Below are 25,478 nucleotides of genomic sequence, written 5' to 3'. Positions count from 1 at the left end.
AACCAAAATGGGAAGGAAAGTTTATTGAGATGAGGAGGGCTCAAGTTTAAGAAGATAGATTTTTTGTTTTCCTTTATGGTTTGAGACTCAAATTTGAACAAACTAGGGCATCTTTGTTATCTTACTCATCACCTCCTCCTATTCATGAAATCCTCACTAAGCTTAGTGGAGAAGAGACTAGGCTTAATATGAGCAAAAGTAATAGTGTTCTTGCTATGCGTAGTAACAATCAAGGAGGTAATTGTGCTCTTGCCGCTTCCAAACCGAAAAGTTATATTAAGCCTTATAGGCCTCCTCACTTCAACAAAAATCAAAATAGAGAGAATACAAAGTGATTGTCACAATTGTCATGAGCCCGGTCACATTAAACCTCAATGTCCTACATTCAAAAAGGACTATAGACCTTATGAAAAAAGGCTTGTCGCGACTTCATCAAAGCAAAAAGAGGACAACGTGAGTCTCAAGGATCTCTCCAAATTATTGTCATAATTGTCAGAGGCATTACAACCATTGCTCAAAGGATCTACATCAGGGGCATCCATTGCATCTTCCTCCACTCCCAGTATGTATTCTTAGCTTCTAAATTCCAGAGCTTCATTTTATGTGACCCCACATAAGACTATTTTATCCGAATGTCAACCTAACTCAAATGCATCTTTTGTTTCTACCGCTGATAGAACTTCTTTGAAAATAAAAGGTGTTGAAAATTTTAAAAATGATTTGAAAAATCACAAGTTTTATATTCCAAAAGTTAGATTTATACCTAAATTAAATCTTAACTTACTTTCCATCTCTCAAATCTCAGATCGCAGATGTGATATCATATTCTCATCAAACAAATGTTGCGTGCAGAATCGTCGGTCCGAAAAATTGATTGGGAAAGGCTCTAGGCAATGAGATCTTTATTATATGAACTCCCTTTGTATTCCAAAAGAATCTTTTTGTAATATTGTCCAAACAAAAGATATCAAAGTTTGACATCATAAACTAGGTCATCCAAATATAATGAAATTAAATTTTGTGCCTATTACTAAGGATCTTTGCAAAGACAATTTTGAATGCAATGAATGCATACTTGAAAAGATGATATCTTTACCTTTTGGATAAAGGTCTTTTTACTCTTCTATGCCTTTTAAGTTGGTTCATTAGGATGTGTGGGGTCCCGCTCCTATTGTTTTTAAGGGAGGCTTCTCCTACTATGTAGTGTTCATTGATGATTATACTAGATACGGTTGGATTTATTTTCTTAAATTTAAATCCGATGTGTTTACATCCTTCAAAATCTATCATAACGTTATCAAAACTCAATTTGAAAGTAAGATTGAAATCTTGAAAACAGATTTTGGGAGGGAATATTTATCAAATGATTTCAAACAATTTTTAGAAAATGAAGAGATTTTGCACCAGAGATCTTATCCTAGAACACCACAACAAAACAATTTTTTATAAAGGAAACATAGACATGTTATAGAGACTACAAAGACACTACTTATTTCTAAGAATGTTCCTAAAAATTTTTGGGCCGAAGTTGCTCTAACTTCAGTATATCTTGCAAATAGGATGCCTTCAAAATCTCTATCAAATGAAATACCTTTTGAAAAACTGTTTAAGTATGAACTTGATTATCAAAGACTTAGAATTTTTCGTTGTAAGTGTTTTGTTTTGAATGATAAAGGAGACAAATTATCTTCCAAAGTTATTCCTTGTGCTTTCATTGGTTATTCTGAATCACAAAAAGGTTATAAATGTTATGATGTCAAAAATGATAAACTCCTTGTTTCAAGAAATGTTAACTTTGTTGAAAATGAAAGTGGATTTGAAGGATGTAAGTCACAAGATGCAAATGTTGATTACTCTTTCTTATTTAAATTACTTTCTAATTATGGTTGTGATGATCATTATGATAATCAGGAAACTTCTATGGAGTCTTCTATTGAGGGTGAAACACCGGTTGAACCAATAGTATACACTAGAAAAAATAGGAACATATCCACTGAAAATCTAAATCAAGGTGTTCATGAATTTGAACAACCTGACATTCGTAGATCTGAGCAAACTCCAAGGATTCCTGATAGATTTGTTTCTTATGACTCCTCTCCTAAACATAGAGCTTGTCTTTTAGCCATCTATTCATACTTTGAACCCTCTTGTTACAATGAAGCCAAAGGTTTATCCAAATGGGAAAAAGTCATGCGTATGGAATTAGATGCCCTTAAAGGTGTCAACACTTGAGAAATTCTAAATTTACCTCCTGGAAAGAAAATCATAGGTTGTAGATGGATATACAAGGTCAAGACCAAGAGTGATGGGTCATCGGAAAGACATAAATCTAGGTTAGTTGCCAAAGATTATTCTCAGGAGTATGGAGTAGATTATGAAAAGACCTTTGCTCCTATTGCTAGGATGGCCCTTATTGTTATTGCCTCTGTTAAAAAATGAAATATATTTCAGATGGATGTTAAGAATGCCTTTTTAAATGGTGAACTTAATGAGAAAATATGCATGGATGTTCCACCTAGGTTGATGGTTTCTAAAGGCAAGGTGCGTAGAATAAGAAAAGCCTTGCATGGGCTCAAACAAGCACCCAAAGACTGGTTTGACACATTTAGCAACATTGTTACTAAATATGGTTTCAAACCATGTTATACTGACACGGTTTTGTTTGTCAAGATTTCTTCTGCGAGAATTGTAATTCTTCTTCTATATGTTGATGATATGTTGATTACAGGGAATGACAAAGGCAAAATTAAAAAAAGTAAAATAACTTTTGAAAAATACTTTTGAAATGGCTAATCTTGGTTTTCAAACATATTTTTTTAGAATAGAAGTGTCATATTCTACCAGAGGATATATATTGTCACAAATAAAGTTTGTTTTAGATAACATTGACAAGTCATGACTGACATATAACAAAGTTGTTGATACTCCTGAGATTGTTGGAACGAAGATGAAAGTTGATGATGGGTTTCCTTTGGACAATCCAACTCCCTTCAGACAACTGGTTGGATCTCTTATGTATTTAAGCATTACGAAATATGATATAGCTCATGTTGTCCACGTGACTAGTTAGTTTCAACATGCTCCTATATCAGTACATATGGGTGCAATCATGAGAATCATTAAATACATTAAAAGCACTATCAATAAGGGAGTTTTTTTATCATCTTCCTCCTCATTAGATCTCATAGCTTACTTAGATACTGATTGAGGAGGAGATTCAAATCACATACACTCAACAATTGGTTTTTATGTATTTCTAGGTGGATCCTTGATTTCGTGAAAGTGCAAAAAACAACAAAAATTATCTTTGTCATCCACAGAAGCTGAGTATAGAACGATAGCCACTACTACCATGTAGATTGTGTGGCTCAAACGACTTATTTAAGATATGGGAGTTCATCTTCAAAATCCTATAAGATTATGTTGTGATAACAAGAGTTTCATATATATAGCCTAGAATCACACTTTCATGAACGGACTAAGCATATAGAAATTGATTGCCACTTTGTTCGAAAAGAATACTTAAAGAAGACTATAGATCTTCCCTATGTGACATCAGAATATCAACTTGCTGATTTCTTTACCAAGGCTCTGTGTTTGCCAAGGTTCAATTTTCTTCTTGACAAACTTTCGGTGATTGCACCTTAAGTTTGTGGCGGAGTGTTAGAATTATAAGTGTATAGTTTGTACATACGTATATGCTTGATAATATATATATATATATATATATATATATATATATATATATATATATTGTCAAATATATTTCGTATATAGGTATTTGTATTTTTACTTTTTTTTTGTACTTTGACCAGGCTGACTAGCTGTTGGGCAGCTCCCAACGGCTCTATTTGGAGCCGTTGGAGGCTGGCCCAACTGCTAGCCAGCCACCTCTTTGTGTATATATTGAGGGTTGATGCCCCCTTGTAACATATGTTTGTTCTAAGCATTTTTCCAATACAAATTAATATTTTTAAGTATGTGCCTTAGTGCATTTTGTGAGATTTATGTGATTTAGTGCACTTTGTGAGTGATTGTTCTTATAAGTCCATATTAGACTTGATTGTTGCCCATATTTAAGGGCTTCTTTACACAAGCAACAAGAATAATGAGAAATAATATAGAATATGTCATACCTGTTGAACATTTGAGCTGAATGATGTGCTTACATGATCAAGAATCAACCATTCACATTAAGAAGCTTGTTCAGGCATCCTAACTTCCACACGCCAAATGCCTATATAAATAATAAAAGCCACATAGAAAACCATGCCCACTTTCAAGAAGCAAATGCTTGATTAGGCAACGACATGCCAAGTTATTAGTACAAATAACAAAAGGTGAAACCTGGCAGCAACTAGGAGGAAGTTTCTCCAACTGAGCAAATAAGCATCCGCTCAACATACTAAATGAATGGTAATGGCTAAAAAGGAGAAGACCACATAAACCTCCTCGATTCTGTCATCAAGATTACTATGGTGAAAAGAGTGATACAGCCCACTAACACCAAAAAGGGAATAAAGAAAACAAAGGTGATACCAAATAAATATGCACAAAATAGGCAAGTCATAAAGCTAACACTGTGGGAAAAGAACCAATTATAAGGCTTCAAGAAAATTATGCAGCCAACCTTATAGTTTTGCCTTTTCTTTTCCCCTCTAGAAAACAGTTATTCAAGTGCAGCAGGGAAAAGTAGAAAAAAACTAAAACAGCAGCATAATTCACGCATCCACACAATACCTGGCCCATGGAAATAAAAAAGAAGATGATGATCATGATCATGATGAAAAAGATATAAATACCGACAGTACAAACACAGCACCAATACACCTTGATTATCCATCATGATGACCTTAAAATAAGAAAAGTATATGTTTCTTCAATATTGAAACGTCTAACCACCTTCATTCTCTCGATAAAACAAAGGACCCAGGTGGGAATATGTTGGATAAACAAGTACCGCCATCACCACCCAAAGTGTGTCAGACGCAGCGTCTTCAATATCATCCGGGGATGGATATTTTCTTTTATTCTGTTTTTTTTTGTTTTGTTTTTTCTCCCCTTGGGGAGAGAAGGGGATTTGGGGTCTGATAAAGATGAAATCTGTAAGAGGATCTGCCAATGATGGCCTTCAATCATTGAGTGGCCATCCAAAGTAGCTCCTCAGAAAATTACCTCCGCGATTCACCAAACCGGTAGCTCGCTGCCTGTCATATCCATAGTTGGAGTTGGATGTCTGGAAAGGCCATAGGAACCAGAAGAAACTCCAAAGTCTGCTAAAGATATTAAGGTTCCTCCTATAAGGATCCCCAGCGGTAGCACCAAAATCATCATCATGGAAACGCTCCTGTTCACTCGAACTGTTTAAAGTTGCGACTCTCTCGGACAGAGAAGCACGATGTTCTGAAGGAGAAGAAGCGGAAGAAGAAACACGACTCGCACTGCTATCGCCTAGCGGCAGCGCGTAGCGGCAGACGGGACAAGAGTTGTGCAGCAGCAACCACGGAACTATGCAATCGGGATGATAGACGTGAGTGCAGGGCATTTGGCGCACCAGGCCACCGACCTCGAATTCTTCCTTGCAAACAGGGCAGTGAGATTCGGTGCTCAAGGGCTTGTGAGTGAGAACGATGGTGGGCAACGCGTCTATCGTGGATTGGGGCGCGGGGGGCGGACCGACCCTATCGTTCTGAGTGAGCTCCTCGATCAACTCGTTGAGACCGGGCCCTACGAAATAATCACCGGCGTTCAATCCAAGGGTGGGAGTGGGAGCAGCAGCGGCAACTCTACTACCAGCCAATAGACGTGGTGCCGGCGGCGATGGGCCCTGTTGGCTGCTGTGACTGGTACGGAATAGAAGCCAGGGATAGGTGGGAGTGGAACCTCCAAAGCCTAGCCATGGGCCTGGCCCATCATCACCCCGGTGGATGGTATCGTCGGATCCGCGGGTGGTGGTGGTATTAGTCGTCCTTCTCGCCCTCGACCTCGTCGCTATTGACCTCGTCGAGGATGAAGGTCGGAGAATGGAAGAGAGGGCTTGTAAGAGCTGGTCGGGTTGGGCGTCGCTCATGTCGATCAGAAGTCGGGTTCGATGATCGATCTCATACACGAACTCTCCGTAACAGCGGGGACAGACGACGTTGCCGCCAGAGTGTATTTGAACCATCTGACGGCAATAGTAGCACCAATGCAGCCGGTAAACCGTGATGCTGCCATTTCCAGACATGGGTAGCATGACTCTATTTATTAATAATCTGTGCGGCTTGGGAAAGCGAATACTCCGTTGAATGCGGATGCGCAGAGAGGATAATGGCATACAAGACTGGAGATTAGCGAGGAGATTTATACAGACGAGAGGAGGAAAAGGAGAAGGTGAAGGTGCAGAGTGCAGACACCATGTGCTATTGGGGAAGAAAAGAATGACTTGATTGATCGGTTTAGGTTGGGTGGAGGGTGGAAGCAGCAGAGAGACCAACCAAGAAAGCCATCCCAATTCCCAGCATCGGCAGAGAGCGAGGAATGAAATAGCCCACCGACGACATTTTAGATTTATTGATTGATTGGGTAGAGGGCAGGAGGGGGAAAGTACCAACCAATCCATTATCCATCCAGGAGGATGAACGAATAGAAGGCGAGAGACGGAAAGAATGACTTCCCGCCTACCGCTTTCTCTCTCCACTCTCCTCTCCGCTTGCTTAAAGTTCCCACCCTTCACCCTCCTCCTTTTTCTTCCGCGCGGTTGCCTACTTGCATTGAATTTGCAATTTTGCATTAAAAACAAAAACCAAAAAAACAATCGAATGAATCATCTCCAGCCGCCTGTTTGGCTTCGACCCATATTCAGATTACACCACGTATAACCCAGTCCAGGTCCACTCCACCCACTTCAAAGGGGATGCCCACGTCAGTATTTTTGGAAGTTGGAACCAGAACCGATTTCATTTCCCTAATTCAGACATTAACCAAGACTAATTGGCCTCCCTCACAAATCTTGTTCTCAGCAAAATATAGGTTAGGGAAAATCTCGCAATATTTTCAAGAAACTGGTTTTTTCTCCTAAAAACATCGTTATGTGTAATCAATAATGTATAGAAGCATATAAAAATATGAAATAAAAATTATACAAATACTTTTAGTCACATCAATATCACCATAAGAACACAATATTTTTAAAGATGGGATAATTTTGCAAATATCACTTTGTCATATTTTTATAATTTTATTTCTATTTTGTGTATATTTTTTCCTGTTTACCAATATATTCTTCATAAAAAACCAATTAGTGCATAAGGATGGACCTGATTCATCTGAAGATTCTTCAAAGTGTTTCTAAATCTCTTCTGGCTTATACAAATTGAATTAGGTGTGCGTAAATATAATCTGGATTGGTGGACTTTTTTTTGGTATACTTGAATTTTTTTAACTGGTTTCGAATTCGATTGTTTAAAGTTTTTGTTTCGCTGTATGCAAATCATTTTTTTCATAGGCATAACCATTATTTAATCCAAAGAATAACTAAAGAGCCGTCAATAGTTATTTCTTGGATGGGTGAGATTGAAATGCATTAAAAATACCCACTTGTGTCATTCTGTTAATTTGGTGATACTGGGTCTCTCCTGCCAGATGAGCGAAGCCCTCGAGAACCTTTATGTTTTTCTTTCCTCCACATTATTGGCTATGAAAATGTATGAGAATTAACTTGCTGCTTTTTCTTTCTCCCATTCACTAAATGGCTGGGTAAACAAGAGGGTTGGTTAATCTGTCTAGAGGTTTCTTTCTCAATTACAAGTGATGTCAAAATGTGTTTGTTTGCCGTAATATTTTTTTGTATGCATATTTTCAGTAAAATAAATATCTTGTTGAAATACATACCTATTCATTAAAATTATATTGTCATTGTAAAAAAAAAAATTAACACAAACCTCATTTGTCTAGAGCCCAACAAACGGCTGCACCGTGTTAATTCTATTAAAAACCTACCTCAACATAAGACTCCGATCTAATGGATGTTTTTTAATAAATAAACGATGAGGTCTTGGACGGGCTTTGAAAATATTTTGCTGATCATATAATGGGAATTTCTAATGAAGTTTGTGGTGAAAGGGGAATTAGAGTCCTACACAAACCTTTCCAAGGATGTGGGGTTGAAGCCTCGCTGTACAAACCTGTCCAATTTTATAATTTTTTCTTTTGTACCAGTTAGGGTTTAATGCCCTTTGTCATATATATAGTTGTTTCTTTTGAGAGTTGAGTTTAGAGTTTAAGTGTATTGGGGATTAGGATTTTGAGAGTTCTATATCTCCTCTGTATCTTTTTGCATCTTTTTTTTTGTGTTTACACAGAGAAACCATCTCCAAAAATAGAGACCTACCTGTGCTGACTCTACCTATCATACTTACAGTCACTATCTTAGCAGGGAAAAACTCCATGAGATTACCCCTTGCCCCCAAGAGAATCGCCACGCTTCAGCTTGCACAAAGGGTGACACCATGATATTTGAACCTCGACTGCCTGCATAGTGACCTAGGCCCCATCCCACTACGCCAAACCCCTTTGGGGCTATTTCTTTGCATCTTACTAGTGCATTTTTTCTCTTTATCTTGTGGTTTGCTTCATTTAGATTGTGGTTTTCTTGCAGTTTCTTTATGACGGATCATTGATGGGGATGGAGAGTCCAAGAGTTTGCAACAAACTGAAATTTGTAGATTTGGCAATCCCGCTCGCCCATTTGGGAGCACCCTTGGAATTCCAAGCAGAGATTTAGCATTTCAACTTTACAAATGCAGGCTGGACTTTGGGCTATTGGGGTAAGTCATATAGACGCACATTCATACGCACTAAAATTCACCATCAATGAAAGGATTATCACGGTGCTCAGTGGGGGCTTGTCCCTACTCCACATTCACCCCTTCCTCTACCCATTTTCTGGTTCTAAGTTTTCCTTGTTCATTCACCCCCTCCTATGTCCCCCCCAAAAAAGATCTCTTTAAACAATTACCCTTGCTGATGTCAACTAACATGAAGCGCCATTACAAAAGTTCAGCAAATAAGTTAAAAAATTTGTCACCAACGGCACACCCTAAGAGCAGTTTATGCAAGTCACTAGGTAATAAGAGGTTGCAAGTTTGAACCACACTGATACGGGTGGTTGAATAACTGCTTGGTTGTATAGCCACCAGTAGGGCTTGTCTCCCGAAAAGGAAGAGAGCCTTGATCCCCATCTTGATCAAGGTTGTTAAATGCGATGAGGCGAAGCGAGGCGTTGAGCCTTCGCTTCGCAACTGGTATAGAAGTGAAGCGGTGGGAGGGGAGGCAGGGAGCGGCGGAGGAGCAGTTGGCCGGCACATGGCGGTGGATCCACCAGCACTTGGGGTTAGCACAGCCGACGAATCGGACGGAGGAGGAAGACTTGGGGATGAAGGAGGGGATTCTGGAGGTTGATGAGAGGCAATTTGCGCATCACAGCACGCCTCAGTACCTTGAGCGTGCGCCTCACCTCTGAGGCGTACGCTTCAGGTAATGAGGTGTACGCCTCTCACAACACTGATCTTGATCATAAAAAAAAACAAAGTTTAAAAAGTTGTTAGGTTGACTCAAAAGTTGGGTGAATAAGTTGAGGCCTACAACAAGCTTTTGACACTAAAAACTTTCTCTGCATAGTTAGATTCCAGCGACAGGAACGCAGCTGAAACTGCAAGGGTACCAAACAGTTTCACACATTGGTCTCGATTCCCGTTACTAATTATCTAAAGAAAACAGAAAATTCAAAAAAAAATGCTATAAATAATAAAAAATGCTGAAAATTAACCAAAACAGAAAATAACTGGAATAAACTGAAAATAACAAATTTTAAAATTCAACGCTGACATGACTTCTGAACTCTAAACTAAACTGTGATGTTGTAACTATCTAACCTCCTAGGCCCTTCCTATGTTTATAGGGAAAGAATTTTAATCCTAGTATACTCGATCAAATATTATTGATAAACACCAATTAAAAAAGCAAATTTTAATTCTACTAAACTACTAAAAAGAGATATCCATTACAATGACTCAAATAAAAAAATATTCAAACTAAAATAATATATATATCAAATGATCCAATGAACCATGTGAACCCAGACACTCCGCTCCTGCATCAATTTGCTAATAAAGGACGACTTCATATAGCTGCCAAACATCTGGCCACACCGCCCATAAGCTAAACAATCTATCTCTCATGGAAGGCAGAGTTTGGTGAGTAGTCTACTCTTTGACACATGAAGATAATAAAAGTAAAAGGCCACCATGAACATGTAAACCGACCCAAACACCACTGCACAATCACCTAAGCTTATCTTTCATCCTCTGGACGGCCGCCCTCAGCGTCTCCTCATCCTTGCAAAACGTGAATCTCACCAGATTCTTTCCATCCTCTGGATTAAGGTAAAATGCGCTGGTGGGTATTGCTACTACACCAACATCTCGAATCAGGTGCTCGCAAAACTTGATATCACTCTCAAACCCAAACCGTGTATGGTCCACGACCACAAAATAGGTCCCTCGCGAAGGGTAGACAGTGAAGCCAACCTCATTGAGTCCCTCCACCAATATATCTTTCTTAGACATATAGTCTTTCTTAAGCTCTTCATAGTATGAATCAGGGGCCTGTAGCGCAGCAGCAGCAGCCCATTGCATTGGGGTTGAGGTGGCAAACGTGAGATATGAGTGTGCTTGCCTCACACCCCATGTCAAATGAGGAGGCGCTATGGCCCAACCGATCTTCCACCCGGTCAATGAAAATGTCTTCCCAAGGGAATTCATCGTCACTGTCCTCTCGTACATGCCCGGAAGTGAAGCCATGGAAATATGATCAGCCTCGAATACCAATTTGTCGTAAACCTCATCTGCAAACACCAAAGTGTCATTTTCAATACACAGGGAGGAAATGAGATCAAGTTCTTCCCTCGTGAACATCTTCCCAGTAGGATTATGTGGAGTGTTTAACATGATGGCACGTGTATTTTTAGAGAATGAAGCCTTCAACTCCTCTACAGGGACTGCAAATTCAGGTGGGCGGAGGGTAATGGCCTTGATTTTTGCACCAGCCATGGAAAGAGTGGCTTCATATGAATCATAAAATGGAGCAAAGAGGATAACTTCATCACCAGGATCAATCAAGCCCAGAATAGTGGCAGCTATGGCCTCGGTGCATCCAGAAGTGACAGTGACTTCTTTTTCTGGATCAACAGTTAGGCCAGTGTCTTTCATGAACCTATCAGCAATTGCAGTGTTCAAAACAGGAACACCATGCCCGCGTGCATATTGATTTTTTCCTTCTTTTATAGCCTTGATCGCTGCCTCTTTCACAAAGTCTGGGCCATCAAAGTTTGGGAAGCCCTGACCAAGGTTTACTGCACCATGTTTGATGGCAAGCATGCTCATTTGAGTGAAGATTGTTGTCTTAAATTTCTCCAAGCGCTTGGAGACCTGAAAAGAATGGAAAGAGGACTTAGTCAGGGGGAAGGGGGTGAGAAGAAAAAAAGGTACCAGTACTGTCCGTATTTTGATGATGAGAGGAGAACAATGTAACAAATTTATCTCATTTCTTTTATCAGGCAAATTAAATTAACTCAAAATGCTCCTTGTAGAATGTGCACTTTTTGTCATGATAAATATTACAATTCAGGAATACTTCTCAAGATGCAAAACAAATTTATGAAGCAATAAATACGCAGAACAGGAAGCATGTAGGTGAAATATAGAGGTTAAATTTATGAGATCGACTGGGGAGCATGTGGGATCTTTTGAATAAAGGAGAAGAGCACATTAATGTCATAGATAGCTTCCAACAGGGAAAGTAGCTGACCCTGAAGCAAGCTTTTAAGTCCCTACTAAGCTAGCCGGATAAAAACTCACTCACAAACCACTAGAAATAGGTCTTTCATAGTGTAAGAAATTGTATATCATTAAGGGAAAATTCCATTTAGGGACCAACCTTTTGCTCCTAATTCCAAATATGGGCCCTACTTTTCTGAATTTCCTGAAATGAACCACACTTTTGCTGGAATCAAATAAGGACCTCAGGACGATATCCATGATCATGGAAGAATGTAATCTTTTGGGTTTCCTGTATTGTCCTGAAATTCAAAATTTCTCATTCATCCTCATAAGAAAGAAACGGGCAAAACAGTTTGGACTGTTGATTATAAAGGCTGTTACTGTAATTTAACTTATGACTTAACCTGGGTTAAGAGACAACAATGAAGGTAGGCCCTCGTTTAACAAATTTCAGAAAACAGAGGGCCATATCAGGACATTCAGAAACCTGAGGCCCATATTTGAGGTTAGGGGCAAAAGGTAGGCCCCTAAATGGAATTTCCCCTATGATTTAATCTCAAAGGTTGACCCTTTTGAGTTGAGGCCAGAATTACAATTATAATAAACGGAAAATGCTCAAGCACCTAACTAAAGAACAATGTAATGCTGGAAAGTGGTAACCATCTCAACTATAAACCAGCAATAACAGTTATTTTATCAAGTTGGAACGCTAATAAACTGGATCTCAAGGTAAAACAGTTATTTTATCAAGTACTATTAAGTAAAAGAATAACAGTGCACATTCCTCCTGGGTGCTACTGGTCACAGAGTTGAGTGCACATAAAACCTTGGTAAATATTGCCCAGGGATCGTGACTGCTTGGCTTCTATTGCTTATATTTGTGGTGTAAAACTGTTGAAGCAATCTTCAGCCGTCTAACCAGTGGGGGCTCGGCGTGGTTGGTAGGAGCTGTCAGTGCACGGCCCTTGTGGTGGGACGTTGCAGGTTCAAAACCCAGTGGTACGTTGAATAATAACTGGGGGGGGGGGGGGGGGGTGTTCTGCCTAATCCCAACTTGCTTTAAAAAAAAATCTCCAGCCATCTAAACTCATCTAGGTCACAATACATTATTTATAGGCACAATATCACTGATCTAAATGGAATGAACTTCACTAAAAATATGGCAGTCAAAATTTGTGCACCATAATTTAACATTAGGGTTCACTGTCAAGCCAAAAAAAAACTAATTGGCAAAAAAAAGTAATATTTTAATTGGAAACTGTGAGAGACACAATGCAGTAACACCTAGGATAATAAAACATTAGCAAAAAGAGCAAGGCCTGCAGCATGAAAACAGCTAAGCAAATGCAAGGGTATGGAACAGATCGACGAGAGAATAGATTGAACAGTTATAATATTTTAAAGTAGAAATTTCATTGGAGTAGGATTCTTTTCAGAAGCATTAGAATAACAAGAAGGAAAATTTTGAAAAGATGTTCAATTTGTATCACAAATGATGCATAACTCAAAAAATATCAACCAATCAACCTGATTTTTGGTTTTAATTAGAAGTAATATTCTTATGCAAATATCAACGGCAAATTCAGTCACTCCAGCAAATAGTTTAGTGGAAAATTAAAAAAATAAACACCAAACCTACTAGTCAAGAAGAAGAAAGATAAGACACTGGCAGAATAGGGACCAAACCACAGAGTACATAACCTGTGTGGTACACACCTTTCCTCATCCACATGTTTATGCATGCCACAGTCATGGTCATCCATGTAGACCAGAAAAGAACGGAACTGGGCATGAATGAAATGCACAGGATCCAGATCAACAGAAAAAAACAACTGCTTTCGTGAATCCGTAAGGAGATCCTATACTATCCACCACAAATTGATATGGTGGATGTCAATACTTTATATCAATGATGGATATGACAAATGACACAAGGTTCTACATCATGCTACACAGAGTGCTTCTCATGCTTTAGAGATGTATCTCTAATAAAGGCATTTTGAAAGCAACCGCTGCTGTTGAAGTCATAGGAAATAAACCATTTTAAAATATGACAAATAAAAAAGTATGATGTATTTGGGAAGTATATATACAGTATTTGGAGAGAGAGAGAGAGAGCATCCTTCTTCAAAGAAGACATGCACTTGATGAAATCAACATACCCCTCCTTCAGACGTCAGTTTAAAATCCATGATATGACAATTGCAAACTAGATTTCTACATTAAAAACTTATGAATTAACTGGACCAACGTGGCTAAGGGGATTCATATGGCTGACATCTCAGTGGGGTCCAAAAAAGGGACCCTGTACACGTGGACATCACCATGTATGAGTACACGATTTAATCACTGTTTAGGTTAACTCCAACTAGGCCAACCTAAATAGCTAAGGCACAGTCTTTGATCTTTGATCTTTAATAAGAGAATATAATATATATATATATAGAGAGAGAGAGAGAGAGAGAGAAAAATGGTAGCTGCCTGCCACTTTTCTAGCCTACTGCCAGGCTACCGTGGGGAAGAGGTATTGTTACGAGAACAAAGAGTACAACATACCTTAGAAGGAGCGGAAAGCCTCAGTCCTTTCTAAATGAACATGGGTCTAACGGTTCATACCATAGGTTTGATGACATCTTATTTCCTATAGCTTGGTTCTTACAGCTCACCTGAGTCCACAGTAGAAAGACTGACTGGCTCATTTTTCCTTTACCAACCAACTCTTGGATGAGCTCCCAGATCAATGTTTCATTCAATTGCCTCTCTCTAAAAGAAACATCCATTTTTAAAATGCATAGCTATCTCCACGGTACAGACGTACAGTAAATTTTTTGTTTTGTAAAGAAACAAGAAGCCAATACATTTCAGAAAAAGTAACCAAGTATACTTTAATAATATGAAGTTGCAAAATGAAAGTGACACTTTTTACTGCAAAAAATTCAAATAAATTTTAAAATATGTCATTGCTTTCTAGTTGAAGTTAGATAAAGTTTTTATCTCTCTCTATATAGATAATAGGGTATCTCATCAAACACCCAAAAAGTCCAACCAAAATCGTATGAATTTAAACCGCTGATCGCGGGCACGATTAGCGGCACAAGTTTTTTTTGTGTCTTTACACTCTTTAGAGGCAGTCAAAGAGCGCCACTAAAGGGTGTAAAAACACACGCTTGTGTGCCTTGCGTCCAACAAACGGAGGGTTTGCCGATACCCCCTTTCATATATATATATATATATATATATATATATATATATATATATATATATATATATATATATATATATATATATATAGAGAGAGAGAGAGAGAGAGAGAGAGAGCTTGAATATTAGGTCCTTGATTTTCTTCATTTTATTTTTAATGAAGAAAAATAAATGGAAGAGCATAAAAACCCATCAAGCACGTATCGAAGCACCTAATGTTCAAGTACCTACACTCTACTATATATATCCCAACTTATTTGACTGACAAAGGCTTGCGAAAGTCAGTAGTGCCTTTGGCATCTTCATCTTAAGTAGTCTATCAGTGGTGTGAACCAGCTTTGAAATTCGCGAAGCGTCGGTCTTACCTCATTAGTGTCAGCCTTCCCCAGAACCCATCCAGAAGACTCAGACTTGGATCTGAATCGGAGAATCTTCTTGATCCCAAGACATTGACGCCTTTGTTGAGTATCCAAGCATGGCCCCTGGAATGACCTGTGTCGTGGACTCGCACATCAGACTCTACAATTCCCCTCTTTGGAGGACGAGGGTCCCGATCTTGAGACACTGGGTAAGTACTGGGCTGGGCGGGCAAGGTTGGGGATTTCTTTTTACCCTTGGAATCAACGTTCTGCAAGCTCCGCTTGACAGGCCCAATCCTAGGATGACGATGATGCCTGGAAGCAGTTGTACGAACAAGGAATATCTATCTCTTACTCAAGTAAGGGAACAAGCCGGACTCGGCTTGGGAGCTCTTCCTTCTTTTGAAACCATAACTCACGCTTGCTTTTGACCAATCTTGACTTTGCTTTGGGCAGCTATTAGTCCGATGGCACCAACCCTTCGATGAGCACCGTCAAATATAAATAAGACTTTATGCGTCTTGGATCACCAATGCTTTTAGGCTATACTCAAGTTGATAAGAGTGGAAAACCAGGAACATTGCCGTCCAGACCTTTTTTTATACCAACAGTATAGTCACAATCTTTTTATGGTCTAGGCAGTCTCTCTCTCTCTCTCTCTCTCTCTCTATATATATATATATATATAGGTGATCTGTATTAGCTAAAAATTTAATCTTGTCAGCCAAAAGTCGTCAAAAAGATCTCTATTTTCTTACAGTTTTGTGCACTAGAAGTTCACGTGTTTTAGACTGCCAGGATCATTCAAGGTTCGTTGGGATGAACTAACTGCCTGTATGTGAAATGCACATGGGATGGGAAGTTTCAACTACACCCTCACATTCAGTATTATGTTTGAACTGGTCATACCACATCAAGACCAGAGTGTACCTCGTTACAATTTTTCTCTTGGCATGATTATTGTTTTTTATGTTCACTAAAACACTCTTGGTCCACTCCTACTTGAGCCAAGGTTTTATCTTTCAACAATACACACACACACATGCAGGTGTCTTTACGGTCTCCATTTTTCTTGGGGAAAAAACATAAGAAAAATAAGGTGCTTTGAAATGTTTCTATAGGCAAAGTTTGGAAACTGTGGCCATTTTGTAGTGTTTTCATAGAGGAAAGCTGGAAATTATGAGTGCTTTGCAGCGTTTTGATAGGTGTATCTTAGAAATCATATGCAATTTGTAGTAATCTTTCATTGCAATTTCTTGGAAAAAGATCTTGAGAAACATGGTGCAAATAAAGCTCCAACGGCACATTAATGTTTTATCTGGGAGGTTTAATGCATGCAATTTTTTATGAATAATAGTGGATAGAGCAGCAATACTATTTCTCACCATAAAAGGCAGAGCTATTTGCACCAATGGGACAAACTTTTTTGAAGTGCTTGGATTCCTCTATCATTCCTTCATTCTGTTCTCAAATTCCAACAAGATGGATTCAAATCTATTTACTGTTTCAAAACTAACGGATTGAACGAACAAAAATCATGGTTCAGAGGTAAAGTTCACAACAGAGTCCAACATTTCAAGTGATAATCTTCTTTATTGTTTTTTCTGTGTTTCTATCTTTTGTTCCTCCTGACTCATGCAGCGATGAATTTCTGGGATCAATGTTTAAAATTCGGGACACTATCGAGAATCTATCCTAAGAAAGTTAACAGTTTTAGGAGGGTGATTGGAAAGAAAACAACTTCATACAATTATCATCTACCTAATCCTATTAGTTTTGCTTTGTTACACACACACATACACTCAGAAATCAACCACCGAAAACAACGATCTTCGTAAATCAAACTCTAAGAGACTCTAATTCATAACTTTTCCGGTCTAACGATATACACACCCAGAAACTATACCAAAACTTCCATAGAAACGACCGAGAAGCCATTAAGAGGTACAAAAGTGGAAAACACCCATGGGTTTCCACCCAAGGCACATAGGAAACAAGTAGCCTACTTTCTAGTTTCTTCCATGAAAAAAAGACGGAAAAGGAGGGAAAACCCCAGTAATCCGCTAATAGATAAAAGATCTGAAAAATTGTGCAACATAACTTGGACAGTAGAATGTAAGTGTTAAGAGTTCTCACCCAATGGCAAAATTGTTAACTACCCAGTTCAAGGAAAATACTAAAATCTAATAGATACGACAAGTCTGCAAAACGCCTTCAGGAAAACAACTAACTCTTCATCCTGGGCAACGAAGCGATAGAGAAAAAGGAGGGGATAGAGTTGTACACCTGCACAGGAAGAGGTGCCGAAACCTTATTGTCCTCCTGCGTTATCTGGTTGTCGTGAGAAGTGGTGGTGGCGGCGGCGGATGCCATGGTGGTAAGTGGAGCGGGGAACCCCTTGATGGCGGTGGAGAAGAGGTTTCTGGTGGGGCGCCTTTTAAAGGCGAGGAGGGCCGAGCTCAGCATTGTTCCACCACCGCTCCCAAAACTCTGAAGATTGTAAGCGGGCGCCTGCTGCATGTCGACGGTCGACGCGCCCTACCCTTATCTACTTTTTCGTATCATGAGAGAGAATGAGAGGAATCACATTTGCACCCCGCGCCGCAGGGAAAAAGATCAGGTGGAATCACATTTTCACATTAGAAATGTGTTGCTGCACTTTAACACGTTTCACATTAAAACTGTACTGCTGCACTAGGGCACCCACCATTTGCTGCACGTTTCACATAAAAAATGTGCAGTGGCACTAGAACACCTTGCTGCTGGGCCTCATATAGCTGGCACTTGATCCATTCTCCCATGACGCCTCCTCTTAATGCCACTTATTATTAAAACACTTACCAAACCCCTCGCTTTGGCACTTACTCCTCACTCCTTAACTCTAAATCCAATTTTTTTAAGAAAATTTCTTTGTCACATGTCGACCTAGTAGGTGTTGTTGGTGGATACGCAGGTGAAAGAGAGCACCGAGTGTTTAGGGTCAATGTACATGCATAGTCGTTGTCATTTGTAGTGGGTGTTACGAAGCACCATCAGATGTTAAGTAGAAGATGGACGTGTTTGACAGAAAATATGTATGGGTTGTCTAGTGTTGTGAAGGTTGAAATGTGATAACTGCAATGTAAAACACCGTCAAGCAGAAAATGCATCGGGCATAGTAGAGGGTGGTATACATTCAGCTTTCGGTGACGTACAGAAGTAGCATCGTATGCGATGGACAATAATATTGACGTTGGTGTGATGATGTATGCTAACACAGATGTAGTGTGGTATTGTATTGGGCCTATGGATTGGAGGATGCTTTTTAAGATTTGGTTAAGTACATCTTAACTCGTGATAAGATGATCTCATGCATAGTGTTTGGTACGTACAAGGGTGCGTTGACAAGTTTTTTTTTTTTTTCGTAGCTTGATTTGCACCGTCAAAACACTCAAATATGCAAAACATATTAGTATCTATATATTTTTAAAATAATAAAAATCAAAATAAGAGAACGAATGATCCAAAAATCATTTTTTTTGGGCTCATAACCCATTAAGCATTTTATGTTCCCTTTGGATCCTTGCTACGTTCTTGCATTGGGATGAAAAAAGGTTGTTGCTTCAGCGCAAGTAGGTTGATTCGCAAGAGGATGATATGAATAGACTAAGACTCATTCTCTAAAGCGTAGATAGGAAAATTTCATATTCCTAGGTCCTAGGAGTTATCCCCTATTCATAGGACTCATAATGGATGTGGATCGCTCATCCAGGAGAATCTTATTGAAAAAAATTCTTTCAGGAAGAGTTTGCTCGCCCTAAGAAACGCACAAGGTGATTGGGAGGAGATAAGGATAAGTCATTTGACTTATCTACACGTTTGGTGCAGCGGACGATGAAATGATTGTGTCGTCCCATAGCGGACGACATTACATTCGGTCATCCAGTAGCGGACGACATTACCTTTTGCCATCCCGTAACAGATGACAGTCATGTCAGTCGTTCTCTAGATGGACGATAAAAACTCCTCTGTCGTCCGATTGTGAGGGGTGCCTGATTCCCGCTTAACACCTGCAAAAATACTTGTCTTAAAGATGTTAGTAATCATAAAATTTTGGTATCTACAGATGTCTCTCTTTATCATTACTCGATGTGGAGAGACGAGGCTCTCCGGACACACCTCATTCTTAGGATTCTAGACTCCACTATGATGTATGATGTATGCCATGAAACTTATGTTCTCCTAGAACGATTGACTTATGCATGTAATGAATGATTGATCATTGAAAGTTAAAGATTTTGACTCTTTCCCTTAGACGTCTATCTTTTGAGTTCTCCACATGTTAGTCTTTTCTTTTCTTTTCTTAAGTTGGTTTAGAACAGTAACACTCAGCTTCACTGAAATTCTTCTCCTTTAATCCCACCTTAAGCTTAAGTTGCTAATCACAAAGACATGTGAATCAAGTTTCTATGCATGTTTGTCTAGTCAAGGAGCCTCGACAAAGACTTGAACTTTAAAGAGCTAGAGTTAGGTGAGAGTATGATCAAGGTTCATTTTTTGCCCCTAGGTGGATCCCTTAAAGTCCCTATATTTAACTCAAAAGGGGTTACTCTTTATTTTAGCCATCCTTTTACCTAAGACTTGGCAACCATGGGTCTTATGGCTTTCCGATCTAGGAGGGATGTCACTATCTATCCAACCTCTACCTTCAAAGGCCGTATGACTGGAGCCTGCCACTTTGCCATAGGTCTAGAGGTAAGTATTAACTTTTTTCTAGTACACATTTTTTTTCTTCTAACCTCTACCCTTAAGGCAGTCTCATGACCAGCGCTTGCCACCTCGCTATGGACTCGGAGTAGGTGTTAGTTTAAATGCACTGCTCTTTTTCTGTGCTTTGCTCTTTCTCGCTCTTTTTTTTGTATTTTTTTTTTACTCTTTTTACGCTTTCCCTATCAATGTAAAGGAAGAGGTCCTTCAAGAGATCAACCTATAAGGCACATAAACATTAAAGATACTTGACACTTAACCCTTTTCTTAAAGAGACAATTGCCTAAGTCAATTCTCTTGGGCTAGGCGTTTATGCATTAATATCAATTTCATGCCCTTATAATTCACCCCTATTTGTGTATAGGACGGAATCGTTGAATTAGAGTACTTTAGCTTCATTGTGTTACTCTCTTATCTTCTCTTAAAAATTGGACATCCTATGTAACGGGGTTTTTCATACAGAGATAATCTTAGGGACAACCCGATCAAAAATAATATTTTTTCAAATGTAATGCATTGATCGGATTTGAGAGTTCAACCCCATCAGCATTAAGTAGCCAATAAGAGTTTCTAGAGAGAACTTTCTTGACCATATATTGACCCTCCTAATTCAGGTGTCATTTTCCTTAAGGGTGGCTACCAGTGTGGTGGATTCGTTTAAGAACGAGATCTCCGACCTTAAGTGATCTCTCAATCACATGCTTGGCATAATGACGTTTGACCCTTCTTCAGTAACTACTTGCATGCTCAACTGCTAAAAGTCTCCTTTCATCTAACAGGTCCAGCTCAGCTAGGCAGATTTTTTGTTGGGACTCTAAAGGCATTTCTAGTGTTGTTGCTATCTTAAGCAATGGCAATTGTACCTATAATGGTAAAACAACCTCATTTTCATATACCAACTCAAAAAGAGTGGCATTGGTGGGAGTTCAAATAGTTGAACTATATGCCCACAGTGCATCATGCAATTTGTCATGCCAATCACGACATTTAATGATGGTTCTTTTTATGATCTTAATGAGGGTTTTATTGATTGTCTCTGTATAACTGTTCCCTTATGGGTAATAAGGGGCAGAGAAATGTTGGGTTATTCCTAAATTCCTACAAAGACCTACTACTTTTTTGGTTTTTGAAATGGATGATATTATCATAGACAATGTCCTTGGGAATGCCAAACCTACATACTATGCTTTTTTGAATGAATGATACTACATGTTGACCCTCGACACGGGCTAAGGAAATGGCTTCCACTAACTTGGTGAAGTATTCGGTGGTTACTAAGATGTACCTATGATCGTTGGATGTTGATGGGTTGATGACTCCTATGACATCAAAGGACCACATAGAAAATTGTCATGGTGAGACTACAAAATGCAATGTTGATGAGAGTGCATGAATTACCCATCTGTGACGCTAACATGCTTCACATCTCTTAACGTGTTGGTGACAGTCTAAACCCATGGACAACCAATAGTACCCTGAGTGCAGAATTCTCTTAGCCATCATCTGAGCATCGATGTGTCCCCCACATACGCCTTCATGACACTCACTAAGGATTTGTTGGATTTTTTTATATTGACGCACCTGAGGAGATCTTGGGTGAACCCTCTTTTGTATAAGACCCCTCCTATGATTATGAGAATCAAGGTAAACTGAATTGTTAAGACCGTTATGGGTCCTACCGAACTAGGTCGGACCAGTTCACAGACAATTAATATGTGGACACTATTTTGTGGTCTCATCGAACGAGGTCGGGCCAGTGTCAGAAGGCCCAAGTGAGCTCTTTCTAGTCCTTCTTTCTTCTGAGTTTCTTAAAGTCGAGCCCATGGATTCCCACCTTGGGTACTACTATGAGAGGCTTTGTTATGCTGTGGTGATTCCTCTCCAGTCCCTTAAAAGATTCATATCTTATCTATAGAGTCATTCTTCACCCATTAATGTATTTTGTCACCTGCAGATATTGGGCAGGGTAGTCTTTGAGATGGGAGTCATCTATCCTCCCTCCTAACCTAAAGACTTTAGGCCTTCTAGAGAGATTGTCACTGTCACTTGGCTCAAGCTGGGTGAGGCCACATTTACCATCATGTTAGAGGATGAAGCCTCTTCTTCCTTCATCCAAACAATTGACATGTCAGTTTACTTCTCTGGTATGGACAACATAGGTTGCACTATCCTGATAATTGGGTCATCCGCATATACCACCACAATTTGGTCATCATGATATCTTTACACACTAGTGGAACGTGGAGGGGACAACTTTAAGGTCATGAATCCAGGGTCTTCCCAACAACAAGTTATACGAGGGTGGCATATCCACCACATGAAAGAGAGTCTTTTAAACAATGTGACCTATCACCACATCCATTATTATAGTTTTCATTGTCGTGGTGATATTATCATCATACCCGCTAATATGGATTACATGTTTTTTCAGTTTCACTCTTGAAATATTCAGTCTTTTGGCTATAATGGTTGGGAAAATATTCATTCCACTACTCCCATTCACCAAACAGTTGGTATCTGACATCCCATTAATTTGGACAGTTATATACAAGGCTTTTGTATGGGACATCATGAGCTTACGCAGTTCATCCTCTGAGAAGGTGACTGGCATCTGGGTCATGACCTGAGAGATAAGTGACACCAATCCTTCAGTCTGAGTACTTGGAGGAATTTTGACATTCTTTAGAATCCCCTCTACTACCTCCCGGTGTTTTTTTGAAACTTTGATTAATTTCAATATTGAGATGTTGGAAGGTGTCTTAACTAAATGTGTCTCAATATTGTATTTTTTTTCAATTTTCTTGGATTTGTCTGTTACCTCTCTATCGAATGTTGGTTGAGTGGTGATTTGATGAGGCATTAACGGTAATGGTCCCCTCAGGGCCTCTAACTGGTAGTTCTTTCTCGGCCATGTGACATGACTAACACCATCTTTTGTTTGCTTCTTTCTGAGGGAGACTGTAGAGAGGTTATCCTTCTTTGTGATTGTGTCCCTACGAAGGTTCTTTTCGGAGACAACGAGCGAGCTGGTAGGATGTTGGAGGAGGAGCCCTGGTATTGTCATTATCTGGTGGGTCCAAATGGATGACACTGACTTGAGAGACCTCCTATTATACTTCCTGATTGTCCCAGGGAACATGTCTCCTTTGTACCCTCCTTCCTCCTTCATAACACATTTGGAGAGTTATAAGAAACTGGTGGGCATTGTATACAGGGACTTGAGGAATGCAGACTACAAATAGGTGACCCATGTTTGATAGTCTTTTCTGTGGGCCAATTTTCTTTCAGTTCGCAGGCTTGGACCTCTTCTTTTGCATTATGGTTAGGGAATGGTTCCTGGAAAATGCCCTGATCATTATTACCCTAGTTTTGCGGTTCTTCATCTATCAAGAGCTTGACACTTTCAATGTGCTCTTGTATTATGTACTGGAGGATGAAGCATTTTTTGTATTATGGCCCACTGCTCTATGGTACCATCAGTACTTGGATGGATCTTTTCATTTCATTTGCAGTTGATCTGACACTTCAAGCAATTTTACTAAACCATCTTGTAGTAATAGATCTAGGACCTGTGACCGGGCTTATTTGAACTTAAAAAACTTTTGGTCTCTAATCCGTTTTGGGTTTCCACCATACTCATTTTCCTTAGGATTCTGCTTATTGGGAGCATTCTTTTGGTTTCATGCTTTGTGGCCCTTGTTACCTTGCTTATGGGGGACCTGACCTGAGGCTCGCATGACATTAATTTGGTCCTTAGACGAGTCTAATTTCTTATAGATATTATTATCATTGGTATGCTTTAGAAACCCGTCATATACTTTCCTCTTTTTGCTTACCTCAAAGGCGGTGGTTCTTTGTGAGCTCAACATATGTCTTTACCTGAGTCATGCTAATTAGGCTCCTCAAGGGTTGGGAGAAATTATTCATTATTACAACAAGTACATGAAAATTCGAGATTGGTTCCTTCATTTTGTTCACCATGGAATGCCATATATTGATAAATTCATGGGCTTTCTCTTCTTTCTTTTGTTAAGTTATATAAGTGACTAATGATGGAAAGGGCCTCAACATTAAATCTGAAGTTCTCTATGAACAAATTTATGATATGCTTGAATTCTCTTATGTTCTGAAAATTGAGGATGAGAAATCATTCTAATGCCTCTCCTTTCAGACTTCTAGGAAACCAATTAATTAGTCTTCTATCGTTATTTTGATATTTGGCCATACTTCTCATGAATAAGGACAAGTGAGTCCTTAGGTCCCCTTTTCCATTGAACTTTAGGAATTTTAGAAGGGTCTTATTATCCTCATCATCGTGCCCCTCTGACCGGAAGTCATCCATAAAATATTCTCTTTGATTCATGTTTCATCAAACACTTGGGACTCTCTCCACTGACTATACTCTTTGTCCTCCTACGGCTCTGGAATCCTTTTGGTCTCTCAATCAGCATGTGCCCTTTCACATTATGATTTGTGAGCTCTTCTGGCTCTTCTTTCAGCTCATGCATGTTCTTGTCCCAACCTTTCTTGGATCTCTCTCATTTTCTTCTCAATCATTTTCATATTCTGTCTTGCTTATGCTAGCACATCATTTTCTTTAGACTGAGTTTTGAAATGTGAGATCTTAGGGGTTCATCTCCTAGTAGACTCACATGTGCTATAGTTGTTTGTCTCGTAACCCACACAAGAGACTTTACAAGACTAATGAGGGTGTTGCTCTTCAAACCAAACTTTGAAATAAGCGATCTTGGGGATTCGTCTTTTGGCAGATTCATCTGTGTTAGAACTACCCATTTTGTAACACGTTTGGGAGACTTTACGAGATCGATGAGGGCTCCAACGTAAGCTGCACTAAGGGAATATCAGGGTCTTTACCCTTTTTTGGTTGTCCACAAACTCATCAGGAATGTCTGTGTAGGTCCTTTCTTCAGGATCCTCATCAAATATTTTACATCATATGGGGTGGCATCCCGTACGTGAGATTCTCCAGAGGTGATTCCTCTAGGATGAATTAGATTTAGAGTTTGCAGACTTTTGATAAGGTATTCATTATACCCCAAGCAATTGGTTCACACAAACCCAAACAAATAACAAGGGTTTTTCTAAAATAATGGGTACCATAGAAAGTTATATACATTGATCTGCGATGTCTCTTCGTGTTTTAGGGTTTTAGGGTTTTCTTCTAGGTCCACACCGATATACCCAAACTAACAACTTAAGGGTACTAGTGTGAAATATCCAGCTCCAACAGAACAACCACCGATATACTCAAGCTAACAACTTAAGGTTACTAGTGGGAAGAACCGAAGATCCAAATGATAGAACAATAGATTTTTGGAAATTTTCATAATAA

At 39.2% G+C, this 25,478-nt stretch overlaps 2 protein-coding genes across 2 annotated transcripts; both read right to left on the bottom strand.

Annotated features, from left to right (window-relative positions):
- Positions 1 to 4,346: 4,346 nt before the first annotated feature.
- On the bottom strand, positions 4,347 to 6,705 carry LOC149846069 (E3 ubiquitin-protein ligase RZF1-like). Its single transcript, XM_089996151.1, has 2 exons — positions 5,176 to 6,705; positions 4,347 to 4,458 (listed from the first exon to the last, which is right to left on the bottom strand). The coding sequence occupies exons 1-2, from the start codon at positions 6,599 to 6,601 to the stop codon at positions 4,424 to 4,426; spliced, it is 1,461 nt and encodes a 486-aa protein (XP_089852277.1). The 5' UTR covers positions 6,602 to 6,705; the 3' UTR covers positions 4,347 to 4,423.
- A 3,288-nt stretch (positions 6,706 to 9,993) lies between these two features.
- LOC149846068 (uncharacterized) lies at positions 9,994 to 18,011 on the bottom strand. Its single transcript, XM_089996150.1, has 2 exons — positions 17,666 to 18,011; positions 9,994 to 11,468 (listed from the first exon to the last, which is right to left on the bottom strand). Exons 1-2 carry the CDS (start codon positions 17,897 to 17,899, stop codon positions 10,323 to 10,325), a joined length of 1,380 nt encoding a protein of 459 aa, XP_089852276.1. The 5' UTR covers positions 17,900 to 18,011; the 3' UTR covers positions 9,994 to 10,322.
- Between the last annotated feature and the right edge of the window lie 7,467 nt (positions 18,012 to 25,478).

Source organism: Nuphar pumila, chromosome 2 (assembly GCF_984573655.1).
Source record: "Nuphar pumila chromosome 2, dmNupPumi1.hap1.1, whole genome shotgun sequence".
Taxonomy (NCBI): domain Eukaryota; kingdom Viridiplantae; phylum Streptophyta; class Magnoliopsida; order Nymphaeales; family Nymphaeaceae; genus Nuphar; species Nuphar pumila.
This window is presented reverse-complemented; position numbering and strand designations above follow the sequence as displayed.

Coding starts and splice junctions, on each gene's coding strand:
- LOC149846069 (XM_089996151.1), bottom strand. CDS start 6,601: ATGGATTGGTTGGTACTTTCCCCCTCCTGCCCTCTACCCAATCAATCA. Junction 4,459..5,175: donor CGGTTTGGTGAATCGCGGAG/GTAATTTTCTGA, acceptor TCTTGATGACAG/AATCGAGGAGGTTTATGTGG.
- LOC149846068 (XM_089996150.1), bottom strand. CDS start 17,899: ATGCAGCAGGCGCCCGCTTACAATCTTCAGAGTTTTGGGAGCGGTGGT. Junction 11,469..17,665: donor CGGCACCTCTTCCTGTGCAG/GTGTACAACTCT, acceptor CATTCTTTTCAG/GTCTCCAAGCGCTTGGAGAA.